General features: G+C 41.9%; 1 protein-coding gene across 3 annotated transcripts in view; it reads right to left on the bottom strand.

The window, feature by feature from the left end:
• The window catches only part of LOC100643464 (ubiquitin carboxyl-terminal hydrolase 48), a 76,090-nt gene that overhangs the window by 15,197 nt on the left and 36,903 nt on the right, over window positions 1-23,990 (bottom strand). For all 3 annotated transcript variants that reach the window (XM_003400620.4, XM_048411632.1, XM_048411633.1), the window contains 3 exons: window positions 22,947-23,077; window positions 22,375-22,494; window positions 18,631-18,756 (listed from right to left, as the gene is read on the bottom strand). In XM_003400620.4, the coding sequence (XP_003400668.3) occupies window positions 18,631-18,756; window positions 22,375-22,494; window positions 22,947-23,077 (377 nt within the window). The remainder of the gene's footprint in view (window positions 1-18,630; window positions 18,757-22,374; window positions 22,495-22,946; window positions 23,078-23,990) is intronic.

Genomic DNA, 23,990 nt, shown 5'->3' on the forward strand with positions numbered 1-23,990 from the left:
CTTGCCAGTATAACGTCGTCCAACGACGTCCATTCGACCTAAATCTCGACCAAGCCTGATGGATTCCTCACTGCATTGCGGTTTCCGATAAAACGAGTCAGGTGTTCGTTCGTCGAATGACCAGCTCGTGGAACGGCGATTTTATACCCTGCTATAATTTTATGCTGATCCGTAAAATTGAAAGGATCGAAGAGCCAGAATAGTTTCTCTGGTGCGGTTAAAATACAGGTACAAATCAGTCAGTGGAGAAAAATGCAATTATCAAGTACAGTCTACATACTCGGTTGATTTGTGAAATTTCATTAGGATTTTATGATACGGTCGTTACACGGGCAAATACAATTCACTCGTTCGATAAGCGTATTATGATTGGCAAATGCAGGATTACTTTATTCGTTGGAAATTATAGTCCGCAAGATAGTAGTTACAGTTATGCGAGGTCCTCGGAGTGAAAAATAATTCTCGATAAGATGTCACATGCTTTTCACGAATAAAATTGTTTCCTTGTGTAAGAAATCAATTAACAAAAGTATCGAGAAAGATATAGTAGAATCCTTGATATCATCAGCCTCCATATCGATTCGCGAAAGTTCCTATAACCCGATTAATTTCACGGACACGAAGACACAATCTAGGAAAACGAATGAAACAAAGCGTAGGAAAGAACGAATAATTCATTTGCGTGCATCTATTTTGAGGTACGAAGCTATTTCAGGCACCTGAAAAATATCATGAATTTTAAAAAGGACGTTTAAAGAGCGTGCAGCGACTAAAGTGGAGAAAATCGAGACGAGCATGCCAAAGACGAAGGCAACAGGGATTCAGAAAAGAGGCACTTTAGACACGTCGCCTATCAAGAGTCGATCCATGCTTCCGGCAAGACACAAAGGCTGCCTTCATGCCACGAACCGTCCTCCTCGTCGTCATCCTCGGCCGTCGCGTCGTACTCTCTGATGACGACTAAGTAAGTAATCGAGCCTGGCCACTCTTTCGACCGACTTGTTATCATCACATTAACACAACGTGTCTGTTCTACGTTCATATGATACCAGATTTTTAATTCAATTGGATGCCTCTCCCGACGCTTGGACATCGTCAACGCTGAGAAGAAAGTAAACGTGACATTCGCCCTTTTTTTTCCTTTAGATTTCGTTACGAAGTCGGACAATGGAATCGTCTTAGGATTGTCCATTTAGAGTTTCGAGGGTAGATAAACTCGCGACTACTCAACACCCTTTGCATCCTGCGTCGAGGGTGAAAGAAGCAGCCTGGCAAATTGCGCACCGTAAAAGATCGCGATTCAAATTCCAAGGAGGGTTGTTCACGCGGATTTTGGGAAATAAAGGAATATACACAGTGTACGTATATGTATCGGAAATAAGGGAGGACAGAATGCAATAATTTCACGGAGAGACAATGGAAAGGAAGAGGATATATATAGGAATCGAACAACTGATTTTCCTTGCGCTGGAATTTCGAACCCTTTGCAATCGAATATCACCAAAAGAGTGGCAACATTTAAAATTTCTTTCCAAAACCGAATGGCGCGGTAAATATCTATCGACTGGGATTTGCTTCGACCAGCTGGTAGCGCCACGAGAAGTACGCCGATTGCGGAAGCTTAAAATCTCAAACTAAGATCAAAAGCAAGGAAAACAGGAAAGTTTTACAGAAAAAGTAAATAAGGGGAACTGACTTGCCTGACGTGAATTTCCAAACAGCTCCCGAGCAATCTCTACGAGCAATCCTCTACGAACAAATTCGTGACCAACAGCTCGACGTAGAACTAAGAAGAGGATGATAACCGAGAAGACGAGAAATACGAAATGCAGAAAAGACAGAGAAGGGACGCGAAACTCAAAAAGCAAAAGGAAAGAAAAAGACTACACTTCCGCGGAATAATTGAAGAAAGGAATAACGATACATAAAAATGAAAGAGAATTTACTGCTGTCCATTAAAATTCCAAAAGAATCCCTATTAAAATCTTCAGGAGCAAGATCAGACTCGAGCAAGTGATACGAAAAGAAGAAAAAGAACGAGAACGGGAAGAGGAAAAACAGAGAGAAAGAAAGAGAGAGAGAGAGACGAAAGACAAAGAGGCAGAAGGTCGGCAAGAAGGAAGGGTGGGATATCAGAGGGAAAAGCAACGCTCGAGGAGACACGCAGATAGTAAGCGGTCTTAGCGTGTCGCTTAGCACCCTATCTGGTGGGATCTTCTCTCGGGTCCAACCCCTGCTCGCCCCCCGGGGGCTGCGTTTGTCGTGAGCATTACTCACTTTCTAGACGCCTACTTGCGAACCCCATCGCCGCAGCCGTCCCCGAGGCTCACTGACTACATTAGGGGACAAATCTTCCAGAGGTCGGCCTAGCCAGGAGGCCAGGAGAGATCCGAGCAACCGGAGGGGGTGGCTGTTCGACGTCACCCTTGCACGCCGACCGGACACTTTCCTCGGTCAGGATACGCGTGCACGTGCGTGGACCAAGACAAGCCCGATAGGCGTGAATCTTTCCCTCAGATTTATGGCTTCGCACTCGCGACCAGCTTTCCGTGATAACAGCCAGAGGTGGGTTGTTTCGGATGTTCCATCGGGAACCTCGTCTTTGGACGTAGATGTTTGTAATGTCGTTCTAACAGCGAGATTTTTAATCTCTTTTGTCCTGTTTTCCGTTTCTTAATGGTTGATCTAGTTTTCTATCTTTCTCGAAATAGGAATTTTTCTTTGGAAGTTGGAATTAGAATTTTGCTACGAGTGATCATGATTAATAATTCGTGGCAGTGCAACGAATACACGACGATAATTGTTAGACAGTCGAGGGATTGTTCGATACATAACGTTTGAACGTAAATGGAAATTTCGGATTTTCCACTGTATCACGGAGTACTTGATAGTTTTATTTAGTAGATCATCGTATTATAAAATTCATTCTAATATAATATATAACTGTTTTGTTTCATCGTGTACGGAAGATATCGTATAGGATCGAAGACTTTGACAATTCTCCACAAGCCACGAAGCAGAAGAACATGGTCGAAATGCGACGTTTTAATGCGAAATTTCAACTTTTCATTGCACCCCTTCCCTTCGTTTCACTGTCTTCCCAAGTAAAAACGAGCGGGGAACTACTAGAAAAGTAAATGAAGAAGAAGCAGAAGAAAATTAATTCCACTGTCAGTGGGTTAATGCCGGGCCGTCCAATTATGCATGGCGCATCTGTAGTTCGGTCGCAACTCGGTCTTATTGCACTCACGAAACGTAAAGGAGATATTTATGGCCGCGTACACGTGTTCCCACATATAACTCCGATCTATATTTGGCCGAGCAGCTAACCCTGAATTCCTGCTTCGTTTCTCGTACGTGGTTGTACGAGCTGTGCGGTATGCCAGCCTCTACAGGTTGCTCCCTCGAACAAGTGGTCTTGGGTGCGTGCCGATAATACCAGACACGTGGTTCTCGTTAATCTCGTATAGATCCTCCGGAGAATTTTATGTCAACCGCGCCATTTTTCAAGTATCAGACGAAGAAGAAGCTCTATATAACACCTGGATCAATTTTTTGATGAAATTAGAAACTTTCGCGTCTCGCATTTCTCGTCTTCGGCTGTTTGGAAGTATAAGATAGCAAGTTTGTCGAGGAACTCGTGTCGTTTTTCACTGCATTTATTGTCAAGCGTAAGACAAAGGAGAAACTTCGTATAATCAGTTTGATTAATTTAGCCGATGGAATTCGAAATTCTTGTGTTTTACATTTCCCGTTTCTGGCTGTTTGAAATATCTTGGGTCAAGTTTACCAGAGAACTCGTAAAACGATCACGAGGTGAAACACGAAAACTGCTACCTTGTCATTTGTGTTCGAATGACTGCTGAATATGCAACTTGCCAAGGATTTATGTTTTAACGAACGACCAGGAAGAGCCGCTCTCCTGAGCGGGAATTTACGATACCTTTAAGAATCGCTCGAGCTCTTCGCTCGATACTTGTAAAATTTAGTTAACACGTTCGAAATACTCGTTTCGCGAGAGACGTTTCATTTTTCTTCCAATGTTAATATCTGCTATTAAAAATAGTATCAACGGTATACATATATTTTATAGAAGATAAGAATTTTTATTTCTACCCGTCGATGTATGTACATGTTTGTTTGCAACACTGATACATATTTTCTAAATTCTCGCTATAAAGAATTTCATGATCTAATATAAATTGCAATTCTTCTGTAATACAGTTATAAATAAAAACCATTGCGATAATATAATGCTATGGGTGTCCCGTTAAAAAGTATCGAAATCTATTCGGCAAAAATTCATGGTAACGCGCGAGACGCTAAAATATTCTGCTGGGAAAAGAAAAATGGGCAGGTGTAGTTTGCGATAAAAACGAGTAAAAGATCATTCCACAAAATATGATGATGGGGAGAATAAAATTGATCGTTAAATAGTGAGACGTAGGGACGACGATGGTCAGACGCTTAAGTAGATCGTGTCTTCCAAACAACGGATAATTACAACTCGAAACGGCATGCCTTAAGTGCCATCGATAAAACACTTAAGCGTTTTCTCGCATAAATGCGAGGCGTGCGGCTCTTCTTTCGCGAGCAGGTCGTTCCAGCGTGCTCGTAATACCGTTTTCAGTGGAACCCGGAAATATAAAGTTTAATGGAAATGGTAAACGCGGTCCAACGACCGTATAAATATTCATCGACCGTCGTTTATATAAGTTGCTTCTAGGTGAATTATGGAAACGCTTGTCACTCGCACTGAGAACAATGCCATCGCAAGTGGGTGTCCCTTTCGCGACTGTTCACCTTGCCTTCTAATTATCCTGACTTTATTAGAACATTGCTTGCATGCTTTGCCTCTGATTAGCGCTGAATGCAAGTAGAAACCAAAAACCGTGAACAGACCGGCGGAAAGAAATTCACAAGACGAGTTTGTGATGTTCAATTCGCTTGTACGAGACGCTGCAAATGATCGGTGTACAAGTTACTATTACGCTGTTGATGTTCGTGCAAATTCATACTCTTTTTCAGAACGAATTAAAAACAGTATCATATTGTTTCTTATGTTTAGTAAAAAGAAAGTTTACATTAGGTTGTCCAAAAAGTTCCTTTCGTTTCATAAGGAAATAATTTGTTTTATTTTGTTCTATTACTGCAAAATGGATCATACGTAATTCAATGAAATAAAACAACAAACATCGTGCAGCTATTATTTCGTTATAAAGCGAAAGGAACATTTTGGGCAATCTAATACGATATTTTTGCAGTATTTTATTGCCGCGGTTATTGCAACAGAATAGAAGATCATGGAGACATTTAAACAAATATAAATCAACGATTAAAATCCGATCTGTTCGCTGTAAAATTGCCTGTACTAATTTATCCATTTTTACTATATTTATGTGTGTATAATTTAATAATTTATCGTCAAATACATCGAGGCTGTTTTATTAAAAAATGTGGCTTCTTATACTTTGAAATAACTGATCCCAAACTATTCGACTATAGCACATTTCCGAATATACCAAGCTTTTCACTTTTCTAGAATTAATTCTCATTGAAACATCGTTGGCAACCTTTTATCACAAACTCTAATAGCAACTCTACTCTCGTTCAAATGATTACTCTTGTACAAATAAGCTAGCATTTCCTACGTCCGTAGAATGGAATCTACCGTGCAGAACGAGCAATGAAACCAAATCACCGTTTAATCGACGCTTTCAGCGAAAAAGCCATCGATTTAACCGGGGATTCGCGAGCTTCCCAAGAATCTACCAAGCAAAACGAGATGTATGCGGATCGAGGGAAGAATGCAGCACCCACCGTATAACTTATTCACCGTTTAAGGGAAATTTCGATGCCGCATATGAAGAAGGTGGGGCGGGGATGATGTTGGAACAGTGGCGCGGTCATAAATCATGGCATTTTCAGATTTCCTTTTATCAGTGGTACTCTCGCGGTGACCAGCGTTGACCCACGCCCATAAATATCCCCATTAATATTAACTTAGGCTGGAAGGCGAGAATCGCGAGTGACCGAAACGAGCTGACAAAAAAACGGGACCGGGGGGGTGCGAACGGTGGTGGAACAGCGGAGAAAAAAACATCTCGTATGCCAGGGACGAATCTCATATTGGACGCAGCTGGGAATTGGCCGATCGAAAAATTCATGGCAAACCGAATTTCCAAGGGGGTACACCACCCTTCAACGATGGCTATTGGGGTGAGAATATTAGCTTTATTTTTCTGTTATTTCCGGGATAGTGGTAGCTGGCTGTTCGGAGTTATCATCGTGCGATCGTTGCAAATATCTCTGCCACGGGGACGAATCGAATTTATTATAAGGCAGGCAAACTGTAATTTGTCTATCTGTAATATGGAAAACCATAATCGTTTCCTTTCGTGTCTTTCTCGTTCAATCTCACTTCGTCGATCTTACGATTGCAAATAACTTTTCTTGTAATATAAATTACAAAATTCAGCAGAGAGAATTTACCACGAGTGAATTTGTCGATGAAAAATTCCAGGCCAGTCCATTTCGATTCCTTTCTCTTGCTTCTTTGGTTCCGTGTTTCTGAACTTTTTCCAAATAATCCTCCTGTTCGAATAATTATTTATTTCTTCGCTATCGTGATTCCACGATCTTGGCAAATAACGTTTCCCACATAAAGACGAGCAAAACATCTCCAAAAATATATGTTTCTATCTGACGGTAAGTGGAGAAACCACAAAGACAGCCAAGTATCTCCGGCTCCCAACGAAACTTCCCTTTCTTTCGACACCGACGAGACACGTGTCTATTAATCCCGTTTCTTCCAGGCGTTCGATACCACCGTGTCCCTCGAGTTGTAATTTCTTGCGACCGATTCGACACCCGCTTTCTCGTACAGCGAATCGCTGCAAGAAAACTGCATCGCGCGAAATGCAGATCGTGACGCGTGAAATGCAAACATCGAGAGCCACGCGTTCGATCGCTAATCGTTAAAAAGGAAGAAAGCTATCGATCGTTTCGACACCGTCGTCCTTTTGCTTTTTCATGCTTCGATAGATTCAACGAAAATGAAATATTTTTCTACAACCGCCAACACCTAAATTCCATATGGCCGTTATATAGTAACAGGTGTACAAAAAAGATTACGAAACGATATTCGAGACAGTTGCAAAATTTGTCTGACGACAGACGATCCGATTCTACTTGATCTCGTTTTGTCCTCTTTCTTCAAGAAACTATTTTATAGAAAATAATATCGATTAAGCAATATTTCTGGCGCAAAGAAGCAACAGTTTTATAACAAATACGAGACACGTCCAGGAAGCGATTCAACTATTTTGTATTAAAAATTCCACCTTCGCTAACGTTTGAAATACGTTCTCTCGGATCTTCCGCGCTTCGTTCTAATCTCGCCTATTTTATCTTTTGAAGGAACCGCAGAAAACAATTTGCTCGTTCCAGAGAATTTGCCATCAACCGGCTCCATCCTTCTAATTACGTCCAAAATTCGAAATCCCCTTCGATGGCGATTTTAATTTCCATTCAAGTTGAATCGCCGAGCCACGAGCGAGATAGAAACAATTCTGCTGGACCCATAGCTGTTCGTTCGAACACTGACATTTAAAGCTACATTGACGAATCACGTACTTAACTTTCACATACTGTTGCTACACTTTTCAGCGTATAATTCAAATTCGTAATATATCGATCCCATAAGAAGATAATAGCCGCTGTCTTTCCTTATCGATTTCTCATTACCTCGTAGCCTAATTTAGTTTTCAGATACTCTCGCCGCAAATCGGCCGATATCCAAATATGTACTTACGACCATTAGCACAAGCAGTAAGATTTATTTTAAATAGTAGACACGTTCCATCAAGATCTGGAGAGATGAAGTTCTCAAGATATTCAAGATGGCCGGATACTTTCCTCGTGCATTACCAGCGAAAGCACGTTGCATTTATTCTCGGTAATTCCCTGGCTCTAATCCTGAAAGGTCTGCCACGCAACCTTCATCTCCGTTCGCCATCCAGCCGAGACGTTATTAAGCCATCAAATATCCCGTGTATTATAAAATCATACTCGCGATTTTTCTCCGCGTGCACAAGATCGTTGATTGCGATATCAGCGGTATTGGCTGGTGAATATACTCGATGCCTTTTAACATCAGGGCGCAACGCGAGAGGAACAGGAGGATCTGCTCTCTGTTCCTCTTTAAAGCAGCTTCGCTCGATTATTTTCAAGTTGGAAGGCCAAGTCGATGATGATGACGATGCCTTTTAAGCCTGCATCGGCTTAATTGATTTATTTCTGAGAGGGTCCAGGAGTCAAGGTACCGGGGTCGCTGATTGGCCAGCGTAGAGAAGGGGCCATCGAGCGGACAGGACGATCAGCCTCGAGAGGACCTCTCTTTCTTTCCCCGCTGCTCCCCTCCATTCGAACCCTTTCTTCGATCTTATCCTCGAAAGGCTCGACAATTAAGGATAATAATTACGGTGTTCCGGCTACTGATCTCTGGCTACCGGTCTTCCGGCCAAATGAAAAAAAAGAAACGAGATGCGACCCTCGGGCTTACAACTACAATGTTCCTACAGCGGTAACGAAAAGTGGCCGATTAATAATGGCTCAATTTTCACCGGGCGTTGTAATTAGAACGATTTCATCCGGTCGAACATTGTTATTAGCCCGAGTATTTAGCTGTGATTCCGCCTTCTGATGGCTCGGTAATCGTCGCGACCTTTTAGTGGCGCCAAAAGATGGGACGAGTCTATTCGCGATAGAGTTTAAAGCGGTTAGTAGAATGTTTTTTTATCGAAAGGATGTTGCTTGAAGAACATCGAAGTACTTACGAGGTACTTTGGTATATCGTAGTAATTTATTTTCCTGTTGCGAAAGAGAATTTTCCATTTTGCGGAGTACACAGTCTGGCGAAAGTATTCTTCCATATATTTCAATCTTTTTTATGAAAATATTCATCGTGCGTAGTACGCAATTGCTACACCGGTACTCATAATAGGTCGTAAAAATGTTCCAACACCTGTTCAAACTTATTATTATCGACATATTTCACCTTACGATAAAATTTCTTTAGCGCCGTTTCTGAGACTTCGATTTTTAAAACAAGCTTTTAAAATGAAGAAATCAGGAAAATGATGAGAAGAGATGGAGTTGATCGGTTTGGCTTCTGAGAGATCTATCGGCTTCGTATCATAAACAAATTGTACTTGGATTTCAATTCCCTGAAGAAGCCTTCCGATTTTATCGCCAACAATTTTATCCTCGCGTTCATATTCCAATCGAACGAATACAACGTAGTTGGCGTTCGATTCGCAATTATTCGCTAAAAGAAACTAAATACAATTTCTAACTGTCGAACAGAATAAAATAAACGCGATACCAGTTTCGCGAAACGATCGTTGGTATTAAATGGATGGTCTTCGTCGAACAAACATTTCCGCCAGCTCCCGGCCGGGTGTATTTTCCTCTAAATTATACGATTCCCGGGACTGATGCTGAAAGCTTTACGATGATTTTATTGATTCTCGAACACGACTTATCGTTCGTTATTGCTCGTATCCCGAGAGCTCGTCCGAGTTCGCGCAACGCCGCGGGCCACAAGAATGAAATTCTCGGTCGGAAGATGCTCGAGAACAGCGTGGAATTTTGTTCGCGGAATTCCGCCGCGTTTCCAGATCCTCGGGGACCTCTTTCGCCTCATAACAAACGGAAACCATCGTCCTTATACATTCTAAACGATTCTCGAGCGAATAGAATGGAAGGCTCGTAACGTTCCTTTGATTAGCTATCGATAGTCACAGTTACGATAAATTCTCAATTTTTGTCCGACATACAACATATTTACGTGAAACTTGAAGATGCAAAACTGCACAGAACGCACTTTATGGACAAAAATTTATAGACATGTAAAATATCCAAAGCGTAATATTTGTTACGATAGATAAAATAACAATTTCCTAACCGAATTCCGCTTTGTTAATCATCTTCGTAAATTTTCGTAGTTGCATAAATAGTCTAATTATAACGTAGCGAGATATTTGATTCTCGACTGATATCGTCGGATGTTTAGCGTTCTACGTATTGTACGATAAAAATCATGAACGATAATCTCGTTAAGTGTATTAAAGAAAATTATAGGCTGTAAAATCGATATGGATTTATAGTACAAATAACAAAGTTGAAAAGTTATATTAATTATTAATCCTAATTCAAATCGTTTCTATATCACCTGATCTTCGTCAAGTGGGAAGTGGTTCGTTCCTTTTCTCTTTTATTCCAGGCAGATAGTTCTACTTCGAAATTTCCTCGTCACACTCGAACGCCCTGTTTTTCTTCCCTTTTCAGTCTCAATTTTTAAAAGATCCCCAGTCTCTTTCCCCTTTTCAATCTTCTCTTTTTCCTCGCAGATTCCAATATAGCGAGCTGCGCGAGGTAGTTCGGAGGCGCGCCAACAGAAAATTAGAAACATCCGATAGGGCCCTTTATACCACGATCCGAAGGCAGGGCAAAAAGGAACTCGCGACCGGATCGACTGCGAAATAAGCTGCTCCACCGGTGGATCGATCGATCGCCTGTACCGCGGACGTATAGATTTGGACTTAACGTCGCTTCTTCGATGGCATTCAATTTTTTCTTCCCGGTAGACGAGGATTTTTCACGGTACTCGATTCTGATTCGTCTAAATGTTGTACTTCGTCATGCCAGGAATTTTTCAACCAAGTCGGTGCATTCAGCATCGCGTGGATCACTTTCTGACTATCCTATTACCTTCTACGTGTATCATTCGCGATCGTGAATTTTACTTCCAAAGTAACGTGTTTGATTTCCAATCGCTTTAAGTGTTCCGGCCCTTTGAAAAGCTAAAACATTGCTGAAACACTCGTCGATAGGCGGCAACGGATTTTTACGCAACTTCGTATCCTTCAAACTCGACGCTGCACCTGTTTCTCCGAAAGCGAAACCACTGGATACTTGCCACGCGGCTGGAAATGAAACTTTACGATCGATGATGCATCGGAACGAAAATATGGAAGAGAAGTTGGACAAAGTTGGGGCAGCCAAGTGGAGAATTCGTATGAAAGAGAAGAATCCCGCGTGAGCCGAACGAGGAGAGCGGAGAGATACGAGGAAAGAAGAGAGAAATGTCCGTGAAGAGAGGAAACGGGAAGGGAAAAGGGAGAGAAAGAGAGGAGAGCGCGTCCAACACGGACATTCGTCACACGACATCAAACGCGGCTGCCGCCCGTTGGAGACTCGACCGACCGACTCTAAAGACTCCGGTCGATCAGCCATGAAGAGAGGGCGCACAGTGAGGAGGAATCGCAAAAAAATCGGGAAAAATGAGGGGAAGGAGGAAACGGCCGGAGCCGACTTTGTAAGGGTACTCTGTTGCTCTCATTCTTGTATTCAAGCTCGATTAATCTCGTGCGTTTTCGTGTGCGGGGGTGCGATCCAGATTTAATTGCGACGTTGATTAACCCTTTCAACGTTTACACCGTTTACTTTGTAGGATGTTCAGAGAGGACGGATACGTTCTGACGCGATGACTAAACGTGACGAATTTCTGAAAATGAATGGGTTTTCTATATCGGAATATTATCTCTTTCTTTTTTCTTTTTTTATTGTGGACATTTGCTGCAGGATTGTTGCAGAAGCTTCAGTTTAGAAATAGACAGAAATTTACATTCTTGATTGTTGTATTATGTATTATGTATTATGTATTATGTATTATGTATGTTGTAGCGTGTATTGCGCGTATTAGTTATAGAATTATATCGTAAAATGTTTTAGGTGATTATGATAGAACCGCGACGATAGAAATCAAGAGAGACCCATGAAGACAATGTTTATCGTTCGTTGTGTTCTATATGTAGGTTGTAGGATTATGTATTTAAAAAAGAATCGTAGAAATATAGTACTCGTATAAATATTATAAAAATATGCAGATGAAGAAATATTGAAAAAGAAAGAATATTTGATACTTCGGTATTAAGTGTTCCTAATTTTAAAATATATCTCTCTATTACAATACCCACAAGTAAGACATTCTTTGACGCGTTCTTTGACACATTTTCACGAGCAAAAGCTTCAAGAATCACGCTTAAAAACCTAACTTACTTTGTACGTTAAAAACAAAAATAAACGTTTAGATCAATATCTGAAAGCACGAACGAGAGTACCAAGAGTTTGTTTTTACCAAGAAATTAAAGACAAACAGATGAAGGAGATAGTACGAAGGAACACGATCGAAGAAACGCGATTTGACCGGAAGTGACGTAGTAGGGACGAAGAAAGAGCGGCGTAGGGCGCGAAAAGAAGCAACGACGTTCATCAACGATCTTCCTACGCGAAATACCCACGACGAAAAGGGAAAAGGGGAAAAATCATGATGTCGAGATGCAGATAGATGGCAGCATGTATTGACTTTGTAATCGCGACCTTGAATTACTGCACGAATGATGACTGAGCGGTATTTAATGTATCGAAAGACGTTCCGCGGCTGATTCTGCCGGCAAGTCATCCCAGTCATTGTATGTTCCAGGATTCTGAACCGGTAGCTGCCGGTCGCTACCGTCGTTGATCGTTCAATATACGACGCACTGGGAACTATTCCAGTAGCCGGATCGCCGCTCGAAGGCGAAGAAGATCGATTAAAGTCGTTTCAAGAGTACCTCCGCGAAGAGACTTTTCTAAGGTCCCTCGTAAAATTCGTTTCGAAGTACGAGAATATTGTATTCGGGATTCTTAACTCGACAGCTGGGATAGTAAATGTGATAGTTTCGATTGTTGGAGCTTTTTAATTTCTCTTTAGTTTCATGCACTCGCAGTCGAGGGATCGAGTGGACTATGGCGATTTTCTTTTGACAGATTGGTTAGAGATAAACGTGGAAAAAGATATGTCAGATTCTGTTTGAATCTCTTTGAAGAAGATGTAGGAGACGTATTTGTCCGCAGGATATTTCTGCAAATTTATGAGTCGTTATTAGGCGTGTACAATTGTGCGTTTCGACGCTTAGAAAACACGGGAAAAATCAGATCTTTCTTTCTGTACGAAGTTTATTTATAAGGAAATTCAACTACCAATAAAAATATCGTAGCTTAAATCCATAAAATTAAATGGGAATTTAACATCGAACGATTAAAATCGCACGCAAAGCGGACAAAATCGTGTACGATGAAAATGGCCATTAACAATACTGCCTGAGTGAAGTTTCTTCTTCCACCTGATCCATTAGAATTTTAAATACGAATTTTCTAAATTACTTTCATCATCCTATCGCTATGTACATCACATCGAGAAAAATCATCGACAACCATGCTTCTTTTTGTCATCTTTCTTTAGTAGCTTACCCCAGTTTACTCGCTTAGGGCTTGGAATTAAATAGCTAGCCACAATTTGCTCGCCAGACCGAGGGACAGTAATCTGTCGGCTAACTAAATTTCATATGATTACGCGGCGGGAGTCGCGCGTTCGCGAACGAGCACATTTTACGACGCAAGATTTCGCGAAACAATCCCGCCTTTGCGGAGGAGCTTCTTGCCAACGGATTGGTCCATGGTTATCCGCATAACTGCGAACAATTATCTCTCGGTTACGGATTGTTCAGTCACGTTACAGCCACGATAGCGTGCTGTCGACCGTTAAAAGCAGCTAGACGCTCCTTAAAAGGATTTATCACTGTCGTTACATCGACCGTCAGGGGCCGATAGCCTGTGTTCGAACTCGACACTGCGCCGCTTGCTATAATTGCAGTCATCCCGCGCCGGAAAATTTCCTAACTTTTTTTGCACCACCGACGTTCCACGGATTCGACTGAAAACCTCCGCGAGCGCTGTTCTTCCTTTTTTTTTCCGCGAAGAAAAATTTTCTGGACGAACAGGATTTCGTCGAAGAACGCAAGATTTTCGGTTGACTTAGCAACGAACAACTCGAAGAGAATATAAGATGACCGGGCAAGAATCTTTCCGATCTTCTTCCACGGTACCTTGCTTGGTGTTTTATGTAATTCACACGCGAGAATATTTGTGTATCTGTCACGCGAATGCTGATATAGAATAATTCATTGATTATGCAAGTACGATTAAGGAAAGGTGTAAATATAAGTGGTACGAAAAATAGCATAATTTTATAAAACGTAACTGCATTTAAGGCGAACGCTGAACAAATATAACGTACGCTACAGAATAGATGATCGTCAGCAACACGATGAAAAACGTCTGATACAAAATTAACTAACATACGCATGTAGCGATGGTAAACCTTCTTCAGGCTTCTGCTACTGTAAATGTACAAAAATGAGACTTAATCTGTATCGAATCCTTCGGAGGTGCTTCTTGGTGCTCTGTCTCTCTGATGTAATTTGTTCTTCGGTAACAAATTCTAATCATCTTAATTTCTTCACCGTCGCTGTTTTCCGCTTCGAATTTTTATGGAATATTACAGAATTTTATTTAATTTCCCAATGAATATTTTCATACGTGGGTAAGTTGTGCCGTTTGATTTGGTTGAATCGCAGTACGCGTCGGCCAGATATGTTGCATCGTCGAACGAATTTCACGCCGGCGATACCGGATTTGTTTTTGCCAGGGCTGCACACTTCAGGGAGCAAGCCACTCTAATCCTCGTGATAAAACTCAGATCGAGCTACGGTGCAGCCGCGTCACGGGGAATTCAGGTTAATTTGTACCGGTAATGATTCACCGGGCTGATTGGGTTTCTTCGATGCAGCCTTCGCTCGTATTGGATCGTGGCAAGAAATTCATTTTACTATGGCTTCCAAGGCGGAACCTATCTCGACGTGCATTTCGAAGAATTCACCGTCAGGTGAGTGATTTTTAACCAGAGACCGATGATAAATCTTTCATTCATCGATCAAATGTTTTATCGATCAATGTGATTTCCTAGCTAATCATTAACACGTTCAGTGCCTCGTTCAGCCGTCGTCTAATAGAGTTTGCAATCAAGAAGCAGTTTACGTTTAAATTCTTACATTGATAGCTAAATCACGAGCGTTACTTAATAACGATAATGAACAGGTTTATCGACGAGTAATTTTGAATCGTAAATTGCGTGCATCTTTTTATTAAAACTGATAGCTTATCGATAAACCTTTCTCGCCACGTAAATTATCAAAATAATCCACAAGTTTAACAAGTTTAACAAGTTAAACAATCCACGAGTTTGAACAAGTTTAAGTGATCTTTTAAGCGAATACGATATAACTAAATCGCTGATTTTTACGCATTTATGTGAAATTTAAAGCTACATACGTTTTCATACGTAAAATAAATCCCTATTTTAGTTCTATTTCTCTAGCTGTGGCCATAGAGTAAACACAAATTTGCATAAAAATCCGCGTCTAAAAATAACTGCCCTGAGACATTTCAGCAGACGTATGTACGTCTTAGAGAAACCTGTATCGGACTTTATCTAACTCTGTCTTCGACTCGATGGTAATTATCTACTAATCACGACGAAAAGCACGCGTTCCATCTGCTCTACGCCGAACTTCCTCTAAAAACTAGATTCTATACAAGTTGGCGATTAGAATTCGCAATCGGTACACGCGTGCTGAACGAAACCAGTCGGTGAAAGGACGCGTTCCAGCGTTGTCACTGGCATTTTCCGTTTGACAATCCACTCGAGAAAGTCAACGGTGTTAAAAGACAGTGGAATTTTGGCATGGACGTTGCTTTCATAAAATCAGTGAACCGTGGAGGAAAGAACCGTCGAGGAACGCTGGAATTATTCCGGCGGTGTCGCGTCCCAAACGGACCAGGAATTTTTCTTTCGTCGAGCAGCGACGGCTGCGGCGGCGGCGACAGCTTTTGACCCGGCAAAAACGGCGGCCACGTCCGCCGAATTTTTGGCTGAATCTTCGATCCTCGTGGACCGCGCGAACTGCCAGATATGCAGCCGGCAGAATCGCGGATCCTCGCATGACTTACCATCCCTTTAAGATCCCTCCGTTTCTCGAATCGCGAGTCCGCAATATCAACTCGTCTTTTGCCATTTTATCGATGCAAAGAGGATCAGTCGCGCACGATGTATTTTTTTATTTAGCGCTTTTTGATAATTATCAGATGTGATGTACTATCGGTTGTAGATTTGGAACGACGATACGCTCGAGAAATATTTCAATTCTTGGATATCCACCTTCCGGCGTATCATTTTTGTTAAAAGCGAATTATATCGCAGGTAGATTACGAAATTGACGATTTAAAAACAAGATCAAGCTTCTATTAAATACACCAATGTAGATATATTTTTAGCTAATATGTATGGAACCGTAACAAAAATTATCAGCTATGAACCAATTGAATATCGTATATGATTATCGTATAGGATTAGAATTAAAAAAGTTGACACGCGTTTTGGAGCATCGAAGAGATGGTTATCGGGTGCGTTTCAGCGGATAAGGAAGATTTTTCGAGGTAGAATCTCCGGATGTAATGTTCCTCTGGTAAGAGGCCAATTAACACATCTAATCTCGAGAGGCGACGTTCTCAACTAATCCCAAGACAAAATCGGCGGTCTTCCCGTTATCTTGGACCATTGCCGGCGTTAGTTATCCATTGTCTCCGGCTTAAAGGAAACGGTAGCTAGATCTTAAATCTAAATTGCACCTGTTTGTCACTGTCCGCTGCCCTCCCCCCTCCGCGACAAACGTATCGCCCTGACTACAATTAACACTTCGCCACACAAAATCCACTTGATCAAAAACAGCGAAATTTGTTGAAAAGGAAACGCCGTGGAAGACGAACGATCGAAACGATATTATCGCGCAACGATGTTAAAATACCACGTTCGAGTAACTGTCTAGAGTCTAAATGAAAATAACATGGAGAATCAAGGTAATGGACATTCTGTAATATTCTGATCAACTTATCGATTGACAAAGTGGTCTGTCAGGGCTGATCGACGTCGAGAGAGAAAAATTCAAACGATACGTAGGAATTAGGATGTTTGAAATCGGGACCGCTAATGCGTTAATCCGCCGTTTCGCCAGGAAAAAGTCTGTCCAGGATGAAAAAAGTTGGAATTGATCACGGTCTGCCGTGGCGAATGCGATGGCTGACTAAGCCGCGAGTTATGCCCGGTTCTACACATTTACGTACCGCTATCTATTTATCGAACTTGTCGAGCACGCCCAGTTTCCTCTCTCCTTCTCTTTCTATCTCTCTCCAGACCACGCTACTACTCGCCTCACGTCGATCGTATCTTTGCCGGATTTTTCACATAATCACTCGAGTCTAGCAATCAGTTTCGACAGCGATAATTGATTTCCAACTACCGACCAAACGTTCGCAAACATCGACAGGTAGGTGAAACTCAGGTGGATAGGAAATATGTAAGACGTTTAATTCTTTCGAGTATTATTCGTCTCGCGAGATTCTTATTGTTCGAAATGATATTCGTTTCACGATAATGTTAGAATTTACGTGATATATATCAAGAACACAACGATGGATACGCAAACGAAGGATGCTTGTTCCGCAGGTGCAAAATTATTTGAAATTATCCTGCGAATAAGGAGTACACAGTTATCGAGGGTTTTAAACTCAGGTTCGACTCAGTGTTTTCTACGAATGACTGCGTCGAATGAAAAAAAAACCTAAGAAAGTAGAAACTGAAAGAGAATAAGCGTATGCAGTCGTAAATAGTTAAGAATCGTAGCTAAGCAACGTCTGAATATAATTCTCATTGAGCAAGAAAGCTATTCATCCGAAAAACCCCTGAGCATAATTGTGATAATGATTATACTAAATAGAACAGAAGGAACAAAGGATTCTCCGAGTAACAAAACATCCCGAAACTTCGCATCACCATAATGTTACAACTAAATTAAGTAGAGTTAGTACAATGAAAAATATACGACACGCATGGAAACGCTCGACTGGATAAATAATTGTGCAAATCGAAAACAGGAAGCATCGCATTTCGGCTTCCTTCCAGGGCTTGTAGCCTGCTGGACCCTTCGAACGATCCTGAAGGGTCTTGTTCGGATGCTTCCATGCGAGAAACGAGATACCAAAAATAACAGACAGAGATGGTCTTACGGTTTGTCTTATTAGCGAAACAATTGCGTCACTTACGAAGGAAATTCTCGTTAATTGCGTTAAAATTTCACGGTTAAAGGAAGCCGATACGAAAAAGTGACAATGCCAATCAAAGAACTGACTGAGCACGCGATTCAAGGATCTTTTCTCTTGATTATTTTTCCACGCTTTTTCCCGTGTAGAACGTGCTCGACCAACGTGGGAAATTTCCTCGCGAGGAAAGGTCGCGGATAGCTCGATTCGGATTACACTTTACAGACTCGGAGAACAGTCAGAGATATTAGACGAGTATTTCTCTTTAGCTTGGATAATTCAAGTTTAAGGGGTGGAACCACCCTTTGAAGTTCAGTTGCTTGGAAACTAATTCGGACAGGAGAAAGATTTGTTTAGCAAAAATTGTATGATTTCTCTAAATTAGATCGTAACGCTTTTCTAAATGATGTCTCATGAACGTTAGCGTAAATGTATCTCTATGTAGTGTCCCTAAAAGTCGAATGAATTTTTGAAAAAGGAAATTCCTTCAAATATATTCGATTAACGAGCATTTCTTTCGAATTATCCTACCTTCAAGGTGAGAAGTGCCCCAGGAAATATGCCAAGCGCCGCAAGGCTCTGACTGTGATCGGTCAATTCGTGTTCGCCCAACATCAGATGTTGATCGTAGGGACCAGCACCGCAAATTTGCATCGTCTGAAAAGAAACGGAAAAATGTATCGCTGCATACGATAAAATAATTTTCAAAAGTTAAGTACTTACTATGGCGTGGTATATTCCCATCTATCGCGAGAAAACATATAAAGTTCGCGTGGCAGTGGCGAGTTAACGTAAAAATACTCTCAACGTGACCCATGGGAAATGATTGGCGAAGGCAACAAATTCCAAGAACGTAGAAAATTCCAGCGGCTTGTGTACCTCCCTCTCCGCGCATCGAACTCCAAAGCGGACCGCGAGAAGGGAAAAGAAACCGAAGGAAAGGACCGCGTCTCGAACTCGGAATCGCGGAGCATGCGTCCGGGTAATTGCTTAATTTGTGGAAGCCGCGTTCGAGAAGCGGTTTCGCGTTTACCCTCCGTTCAACTTCTCGAGGAAGGAACGAGGACCAACTTCCCCAGTGCCAGGGTAAACGTGCAGGTTTCTGTTTTACGAGCGAGTAACCGGCCAAAGCAGCAACAGCCACGAAGAGCAAAGAGGGGGAAGACCGAAGCGAAGTGAACCATTTAGAAAAGAATTATACTTTGACTGTATTTACGTCGAGCGAAACTTTTCATCTTTTAAATACGATGGAAGTTAGACGAAGGAAGGAAAAATGTACGAGAGCAATTTGAAAAATCGATAGCCCAATGAAAAGATGTAATTTTGGAATTCGAAGCAAACGATACAAAAAGAATTACTCCCGGGGCTAAAGCTGAATGGCGCTCTGCCATTGATGGTTTTAGATCGAGTGTCGGAAGGACGGTTTCTTGTAGGACTTAGAAATCTCTGTGGGCTGATTGAGTTGACGGTGACGTGGCACAAACGTCTTCTGTGAAATTGATTTTAAATTCCAAAAATTAGTTCCGTTACACCCACATTCGATGAATCTTCGATCCACAGCTTTTATTCTAGAAAACATACATCCTGTATCTTCGAGCGGACGTTCCTGAAACAAAATTTCTTCGGAAAAATGTTCGTCGAAGAACAATCTTCGAACATCGAACTGTAGATCTTGTAGAGGATTCTCGTAGTCCCTAATTTAAGACCTGAAAACCTTGACAAAGAACTCCATCGAGAAGTTGAAGTGACGAAAGTTACGAGATAATACCAGCGTTTACCGTGGGGAAACAAGGAAATGAAAAAAATAAGCAGAGGCAAGAGGAGAAATGATTGGTTGGGTCAAGAAACCGATGCTTCCTCGTTAAGGTCTTCTCTGGGCACGAGAGGTGCTCGACCAAACCGATAAATAGAGATCAGTTTAACAAGGTTGCGAAGTAGAAAGGGAAGAAGCTGAAAGATTGCTCTATGTTCCAACGAGTCCTTTACCTTTCCTTCCTATATTTGGGATAAAACGAATAATATTTTGGAACGCTATAAAATTAATAAAAAGAAAAAACAGTTGCCAACGCAATACGATACAGTTTGAAGAGACTTTTTCAAGAAACTTTTTCTTCTCTGCTTCAAGCAATATCGACTCTTCTATTTCCGCAGTTAAAGGAATAAAAAACACTAATCCGTGCATGTGCGCGAACCTGATACAATTTCTCAACAAAGTCTTCATTTTCTTTCGCCGGACGATATCGATTTTCCTCGCTTTATAATTACCAAAAATAAAAAAGGCCGATCCTTTCTCAGTTCCAAAAGAAACCACAAAAGATCCGAAGCAAGAATAGTGACACAGAATGTGGATAGAAAGTAATATTTACAGGTGGCAATCGGCGTTACGACGATTACGTAAAACGATCGACGACCGAGGCGCACCGGCTATTGTCCCGATTTGCTTGCTTGCTCGCGACTTGTCCGCATCCGACCATGAAATTCGTGCATTTTTGCCAACCGATAAAAACACCAACAACTGTCGTTTCTGTCAAACGCGGCTCGATCCGCCAACAACCGGCACCCTTTAGTCCGCCTCTGATACTTTCCAACCGGTATCGTCTAATCTTCGACTGTTCGACGATCCATCGATCAGCCTGAATCCTCTGCTAGCTGGAAAATGACCTAGGCACGATCCCCTCGAACAGACACGAGAGATACGCCGGCTTAAATTTAAGAGTTTTACTACTGCCAGGCTGCGGCAATTATTGCGGTAAAACTGAGACGAGCTACGTTTTGTCCTTTTTGCCGACGTGGTTTTTTGCGGGAAACCCGTGGAGAAAAATTCGTTAACCCGTTGGTGAATAGTAGAGAGACTGCTACTCAGGGTAGATTGCTCCTCTTGTTCATCCTTGTGGTCGTAATAAAACATAAGTGCCTGCCAGAAGTTTCCGGCCAAACTGTAATTTTAATACATCTTTTTAGATATTCCTTCTTGCGGATGGTTTTTAACGAGATAATAGAAGTCATGACTTTTATCTCCGAAGATACGAGCCCTGTTTCTTCATCCCGACCATGTGATAAAACTGTATTTTGACTGGCAAAACTTTCGAATGCAACATTTTACAAGCCACGAGCTACGAGTATTAATAAATACGCTCGCGCAGCAGCCACGAGTACGACAATAAAACAAATGAGATTTGAAAAATTCCGAGTTATCCATCGAAGAAGAATTACGCGACCGTAAAAGAAGAATCCACAATTTATAACGCGCGACTCCTCCATTTGCCAATATCGTCAGTTTAAAGAATTATCGTACAGAACTCTTATTTTAATATTCCATTCCCTCGACTCTGAATGTTCCAAGAAATAAATCTAAATTCATGGCGAAAAGTTCCTTCAAATCCAGCGATTGCAATCAGCCTTTCCAAGCTCTCGATGCGAGCTTTTGCATGACTAAATTACGCGAAAACACGTGACAAGAGCAAAGAAGAGACAGGCAGAGAAAGAGAGAGGAAAAGATAGAATTGAACAGCCACCGGAATGGAAGGGCCAGAGTGGAGCGAAGTGGAGTGAAGTGGAGTGGAGAAGTCGAGAAGGCCTGTTATTAGCGCGAGGTTTATGCTCTTTCGGGTTTTTGCCGGTGGCCTCGGAGAAGGAGAAGGAGATGGCCACAGCCTCGCAATATAAATACGCTTAATAGTTTAAGCACACTGCCGGAGCTCGGGCATATGCTAACCAGCCATAACTACGGCTTTACTACTTTCGTCCACTGAACGAACCAACGAACAACCTGCTTACAGGGTGTCCGATTTTAGGAGGGTTCCTCTTTCCTCTTCGCTGTTACCTCGTCGGAAACGGTCAGCCCTCGTAAAACGGCTGCGAGCAATTTTCATTCAATTATCCCGCGATCACTGTCATTCACAGCAACTACGATCGATCGCCGGCAACGCGTTAAAATTCAGCAAATTATGTTTGTTTAGTTGGTGAAATGCCGACGGGAAGAATCTCTATTATCGTGGAATTCGTTTGCTTCTTTGTTCGATCGAATAGACGAGGATGTTTTAAGCATGGAAAGATGATAGTCACGTTTTACGCCGTTTATGAAGCAGCATTTTTGATATTCAGTGGACCGGGCAACTAATCGTCCATTATTATCAAATTTGGTTTTCATAATTGACTCTTACAAGATGGAATCTTTTATTCATATGGTTTTTGGTAATAGCAACACAGGATGATACAAAGTCAGTTTTATCAGAAACACTTCTCTCGTATAATCATCAAAGAATACACGCTTACCATTAGTTTTAGCTCCTTCAATGTAATCTCTGATGATACTTTCAACTCGTGCGATCCTTTCAAGTTCCGCCTAGTCCTCGACGGCCTCGTGTTCTCTATCTTTGGTCTCTTGGCTGCCACCTGAGATCGAATTAAAAAATCTGTTTGAACATCAGGAAATCGTGCGCGTCATTTTGAACATCTATTCTCGGGCTCGTGACGACCCCGTAAGCGTTTCGATGCTCGACACGAGCAACGAGAGACGCAGAAAAATAAAACAGCGCGCGGACGAGCAGAGAGACGAAGCAGCTGGCCATAAGGTCGTGGAAACGTAATGACGATTATTATCGTGAAATGAATGAGATGGAGCCAATCTCCTTATCGACCGACATCAATCTGAAACGATGGACCGGTTTCAAGACACTCTGGTGACTCGGCACGTCGGCCCATTAACAAAAATCCGTTGTCTCTCCGTCTCCAGTCGAATAATTTACTCTTCCAGCGCTGTCTTCCTCTCTCCTTCGTCCGTCCCTTCGTGATCTCCGTCCGAATTCCAGAGGATCGAATCTATGGATTTTTATTCCATCCCTCACCTCGAGATCGTTTTCCAGCTTCGTATCCTCGTTATCCTCCACGCACTTTATATAAATCGTCGCCCTGTCGTACTTGAGACTCTCCAGACGTTCTTGCTCCACTCTCACCAGCATACACGCTGCGCATAAACCTGAAACGCAAAGGGAGGAATATCATTATAGGAATATCGATTTCGTAGGCGTAATTGCAGAAAATGTCAGGTGGCTGGGTGTTATGATTTTGGAGTTTCAGACAGGTATCTGGCAAGCTCTGGTGACCTTCGCCTTCGAGTAGGAGCAGTAAATCTTACTTGCTTTCTAACTGGTCCTTCAAAAGGGCTTGGTAATTGATACTCTTGTTACAGCGAAATTGGTAGTACAGCGATGTAAGTAGAGTGTCGATGTTTGCGCGTCTATGGAAAATTTAAGACGCTTCATCGTCGGAACGCGCCAATCGGCATGTTTCGCGAGACAACCGCGTTAAAATACATGACAGACGAATAAGATACGTAAGACGTAAATGTTTCAAACAATACGTAATTTGGATAATATCGCAGAAGTAATGTGGCACGTTCCACGATTTGTATGTCTCTATTCGAATTAATTCGGAAGATACAATTTAAATAAACGCGGAGAAATGCCCGGAATGCACTTGTGCAAAGCGTGAAGAGTAAAGTACATTGTTCGCAATACGCAGACGAGTCGAAACGAGTCTTTATTTAGAGTCCACGCTATAGTTGAAAGAAACTAATTAAAAAGGCAGGCAAAACTAACAAAAAATCCTCTTAAACCCACTACCACTGAGAAAAAAACGAAGAAAGCAATCTGCGTAGAATCTACCGCAACACCCTTCCGACACCTTCACGGAATCGATCCCCTTAACTCCACCCCTTTCGCCTAAGAGCGTCAAGTACCGGTGAGGCGGTCACACCACGGCCAATTTCAAGATTCCTTTAACACCCTTTCCGAAGCCACCCTTCGTTAACACCAGCGTGGGTCAGATTACATCGACACCCCCTCGAGCGTCGAAGTTACAAAGTCACAGAGGAACCAGATCAGAGGGGT

The sequence above is a fragment of the Bombus terrestris genome, chromosome 14 (assembly GCF_910591885.1).
Source record: "Bombus terrestris chromosome 14, iyBomTerr1.2, whole genome shotgun sequence".
NCBI lineage: Eukaryota > Metazoa > Arthropoda > Insecta > Hymenoptera > Apidae > Bombus > Bombus terrestris.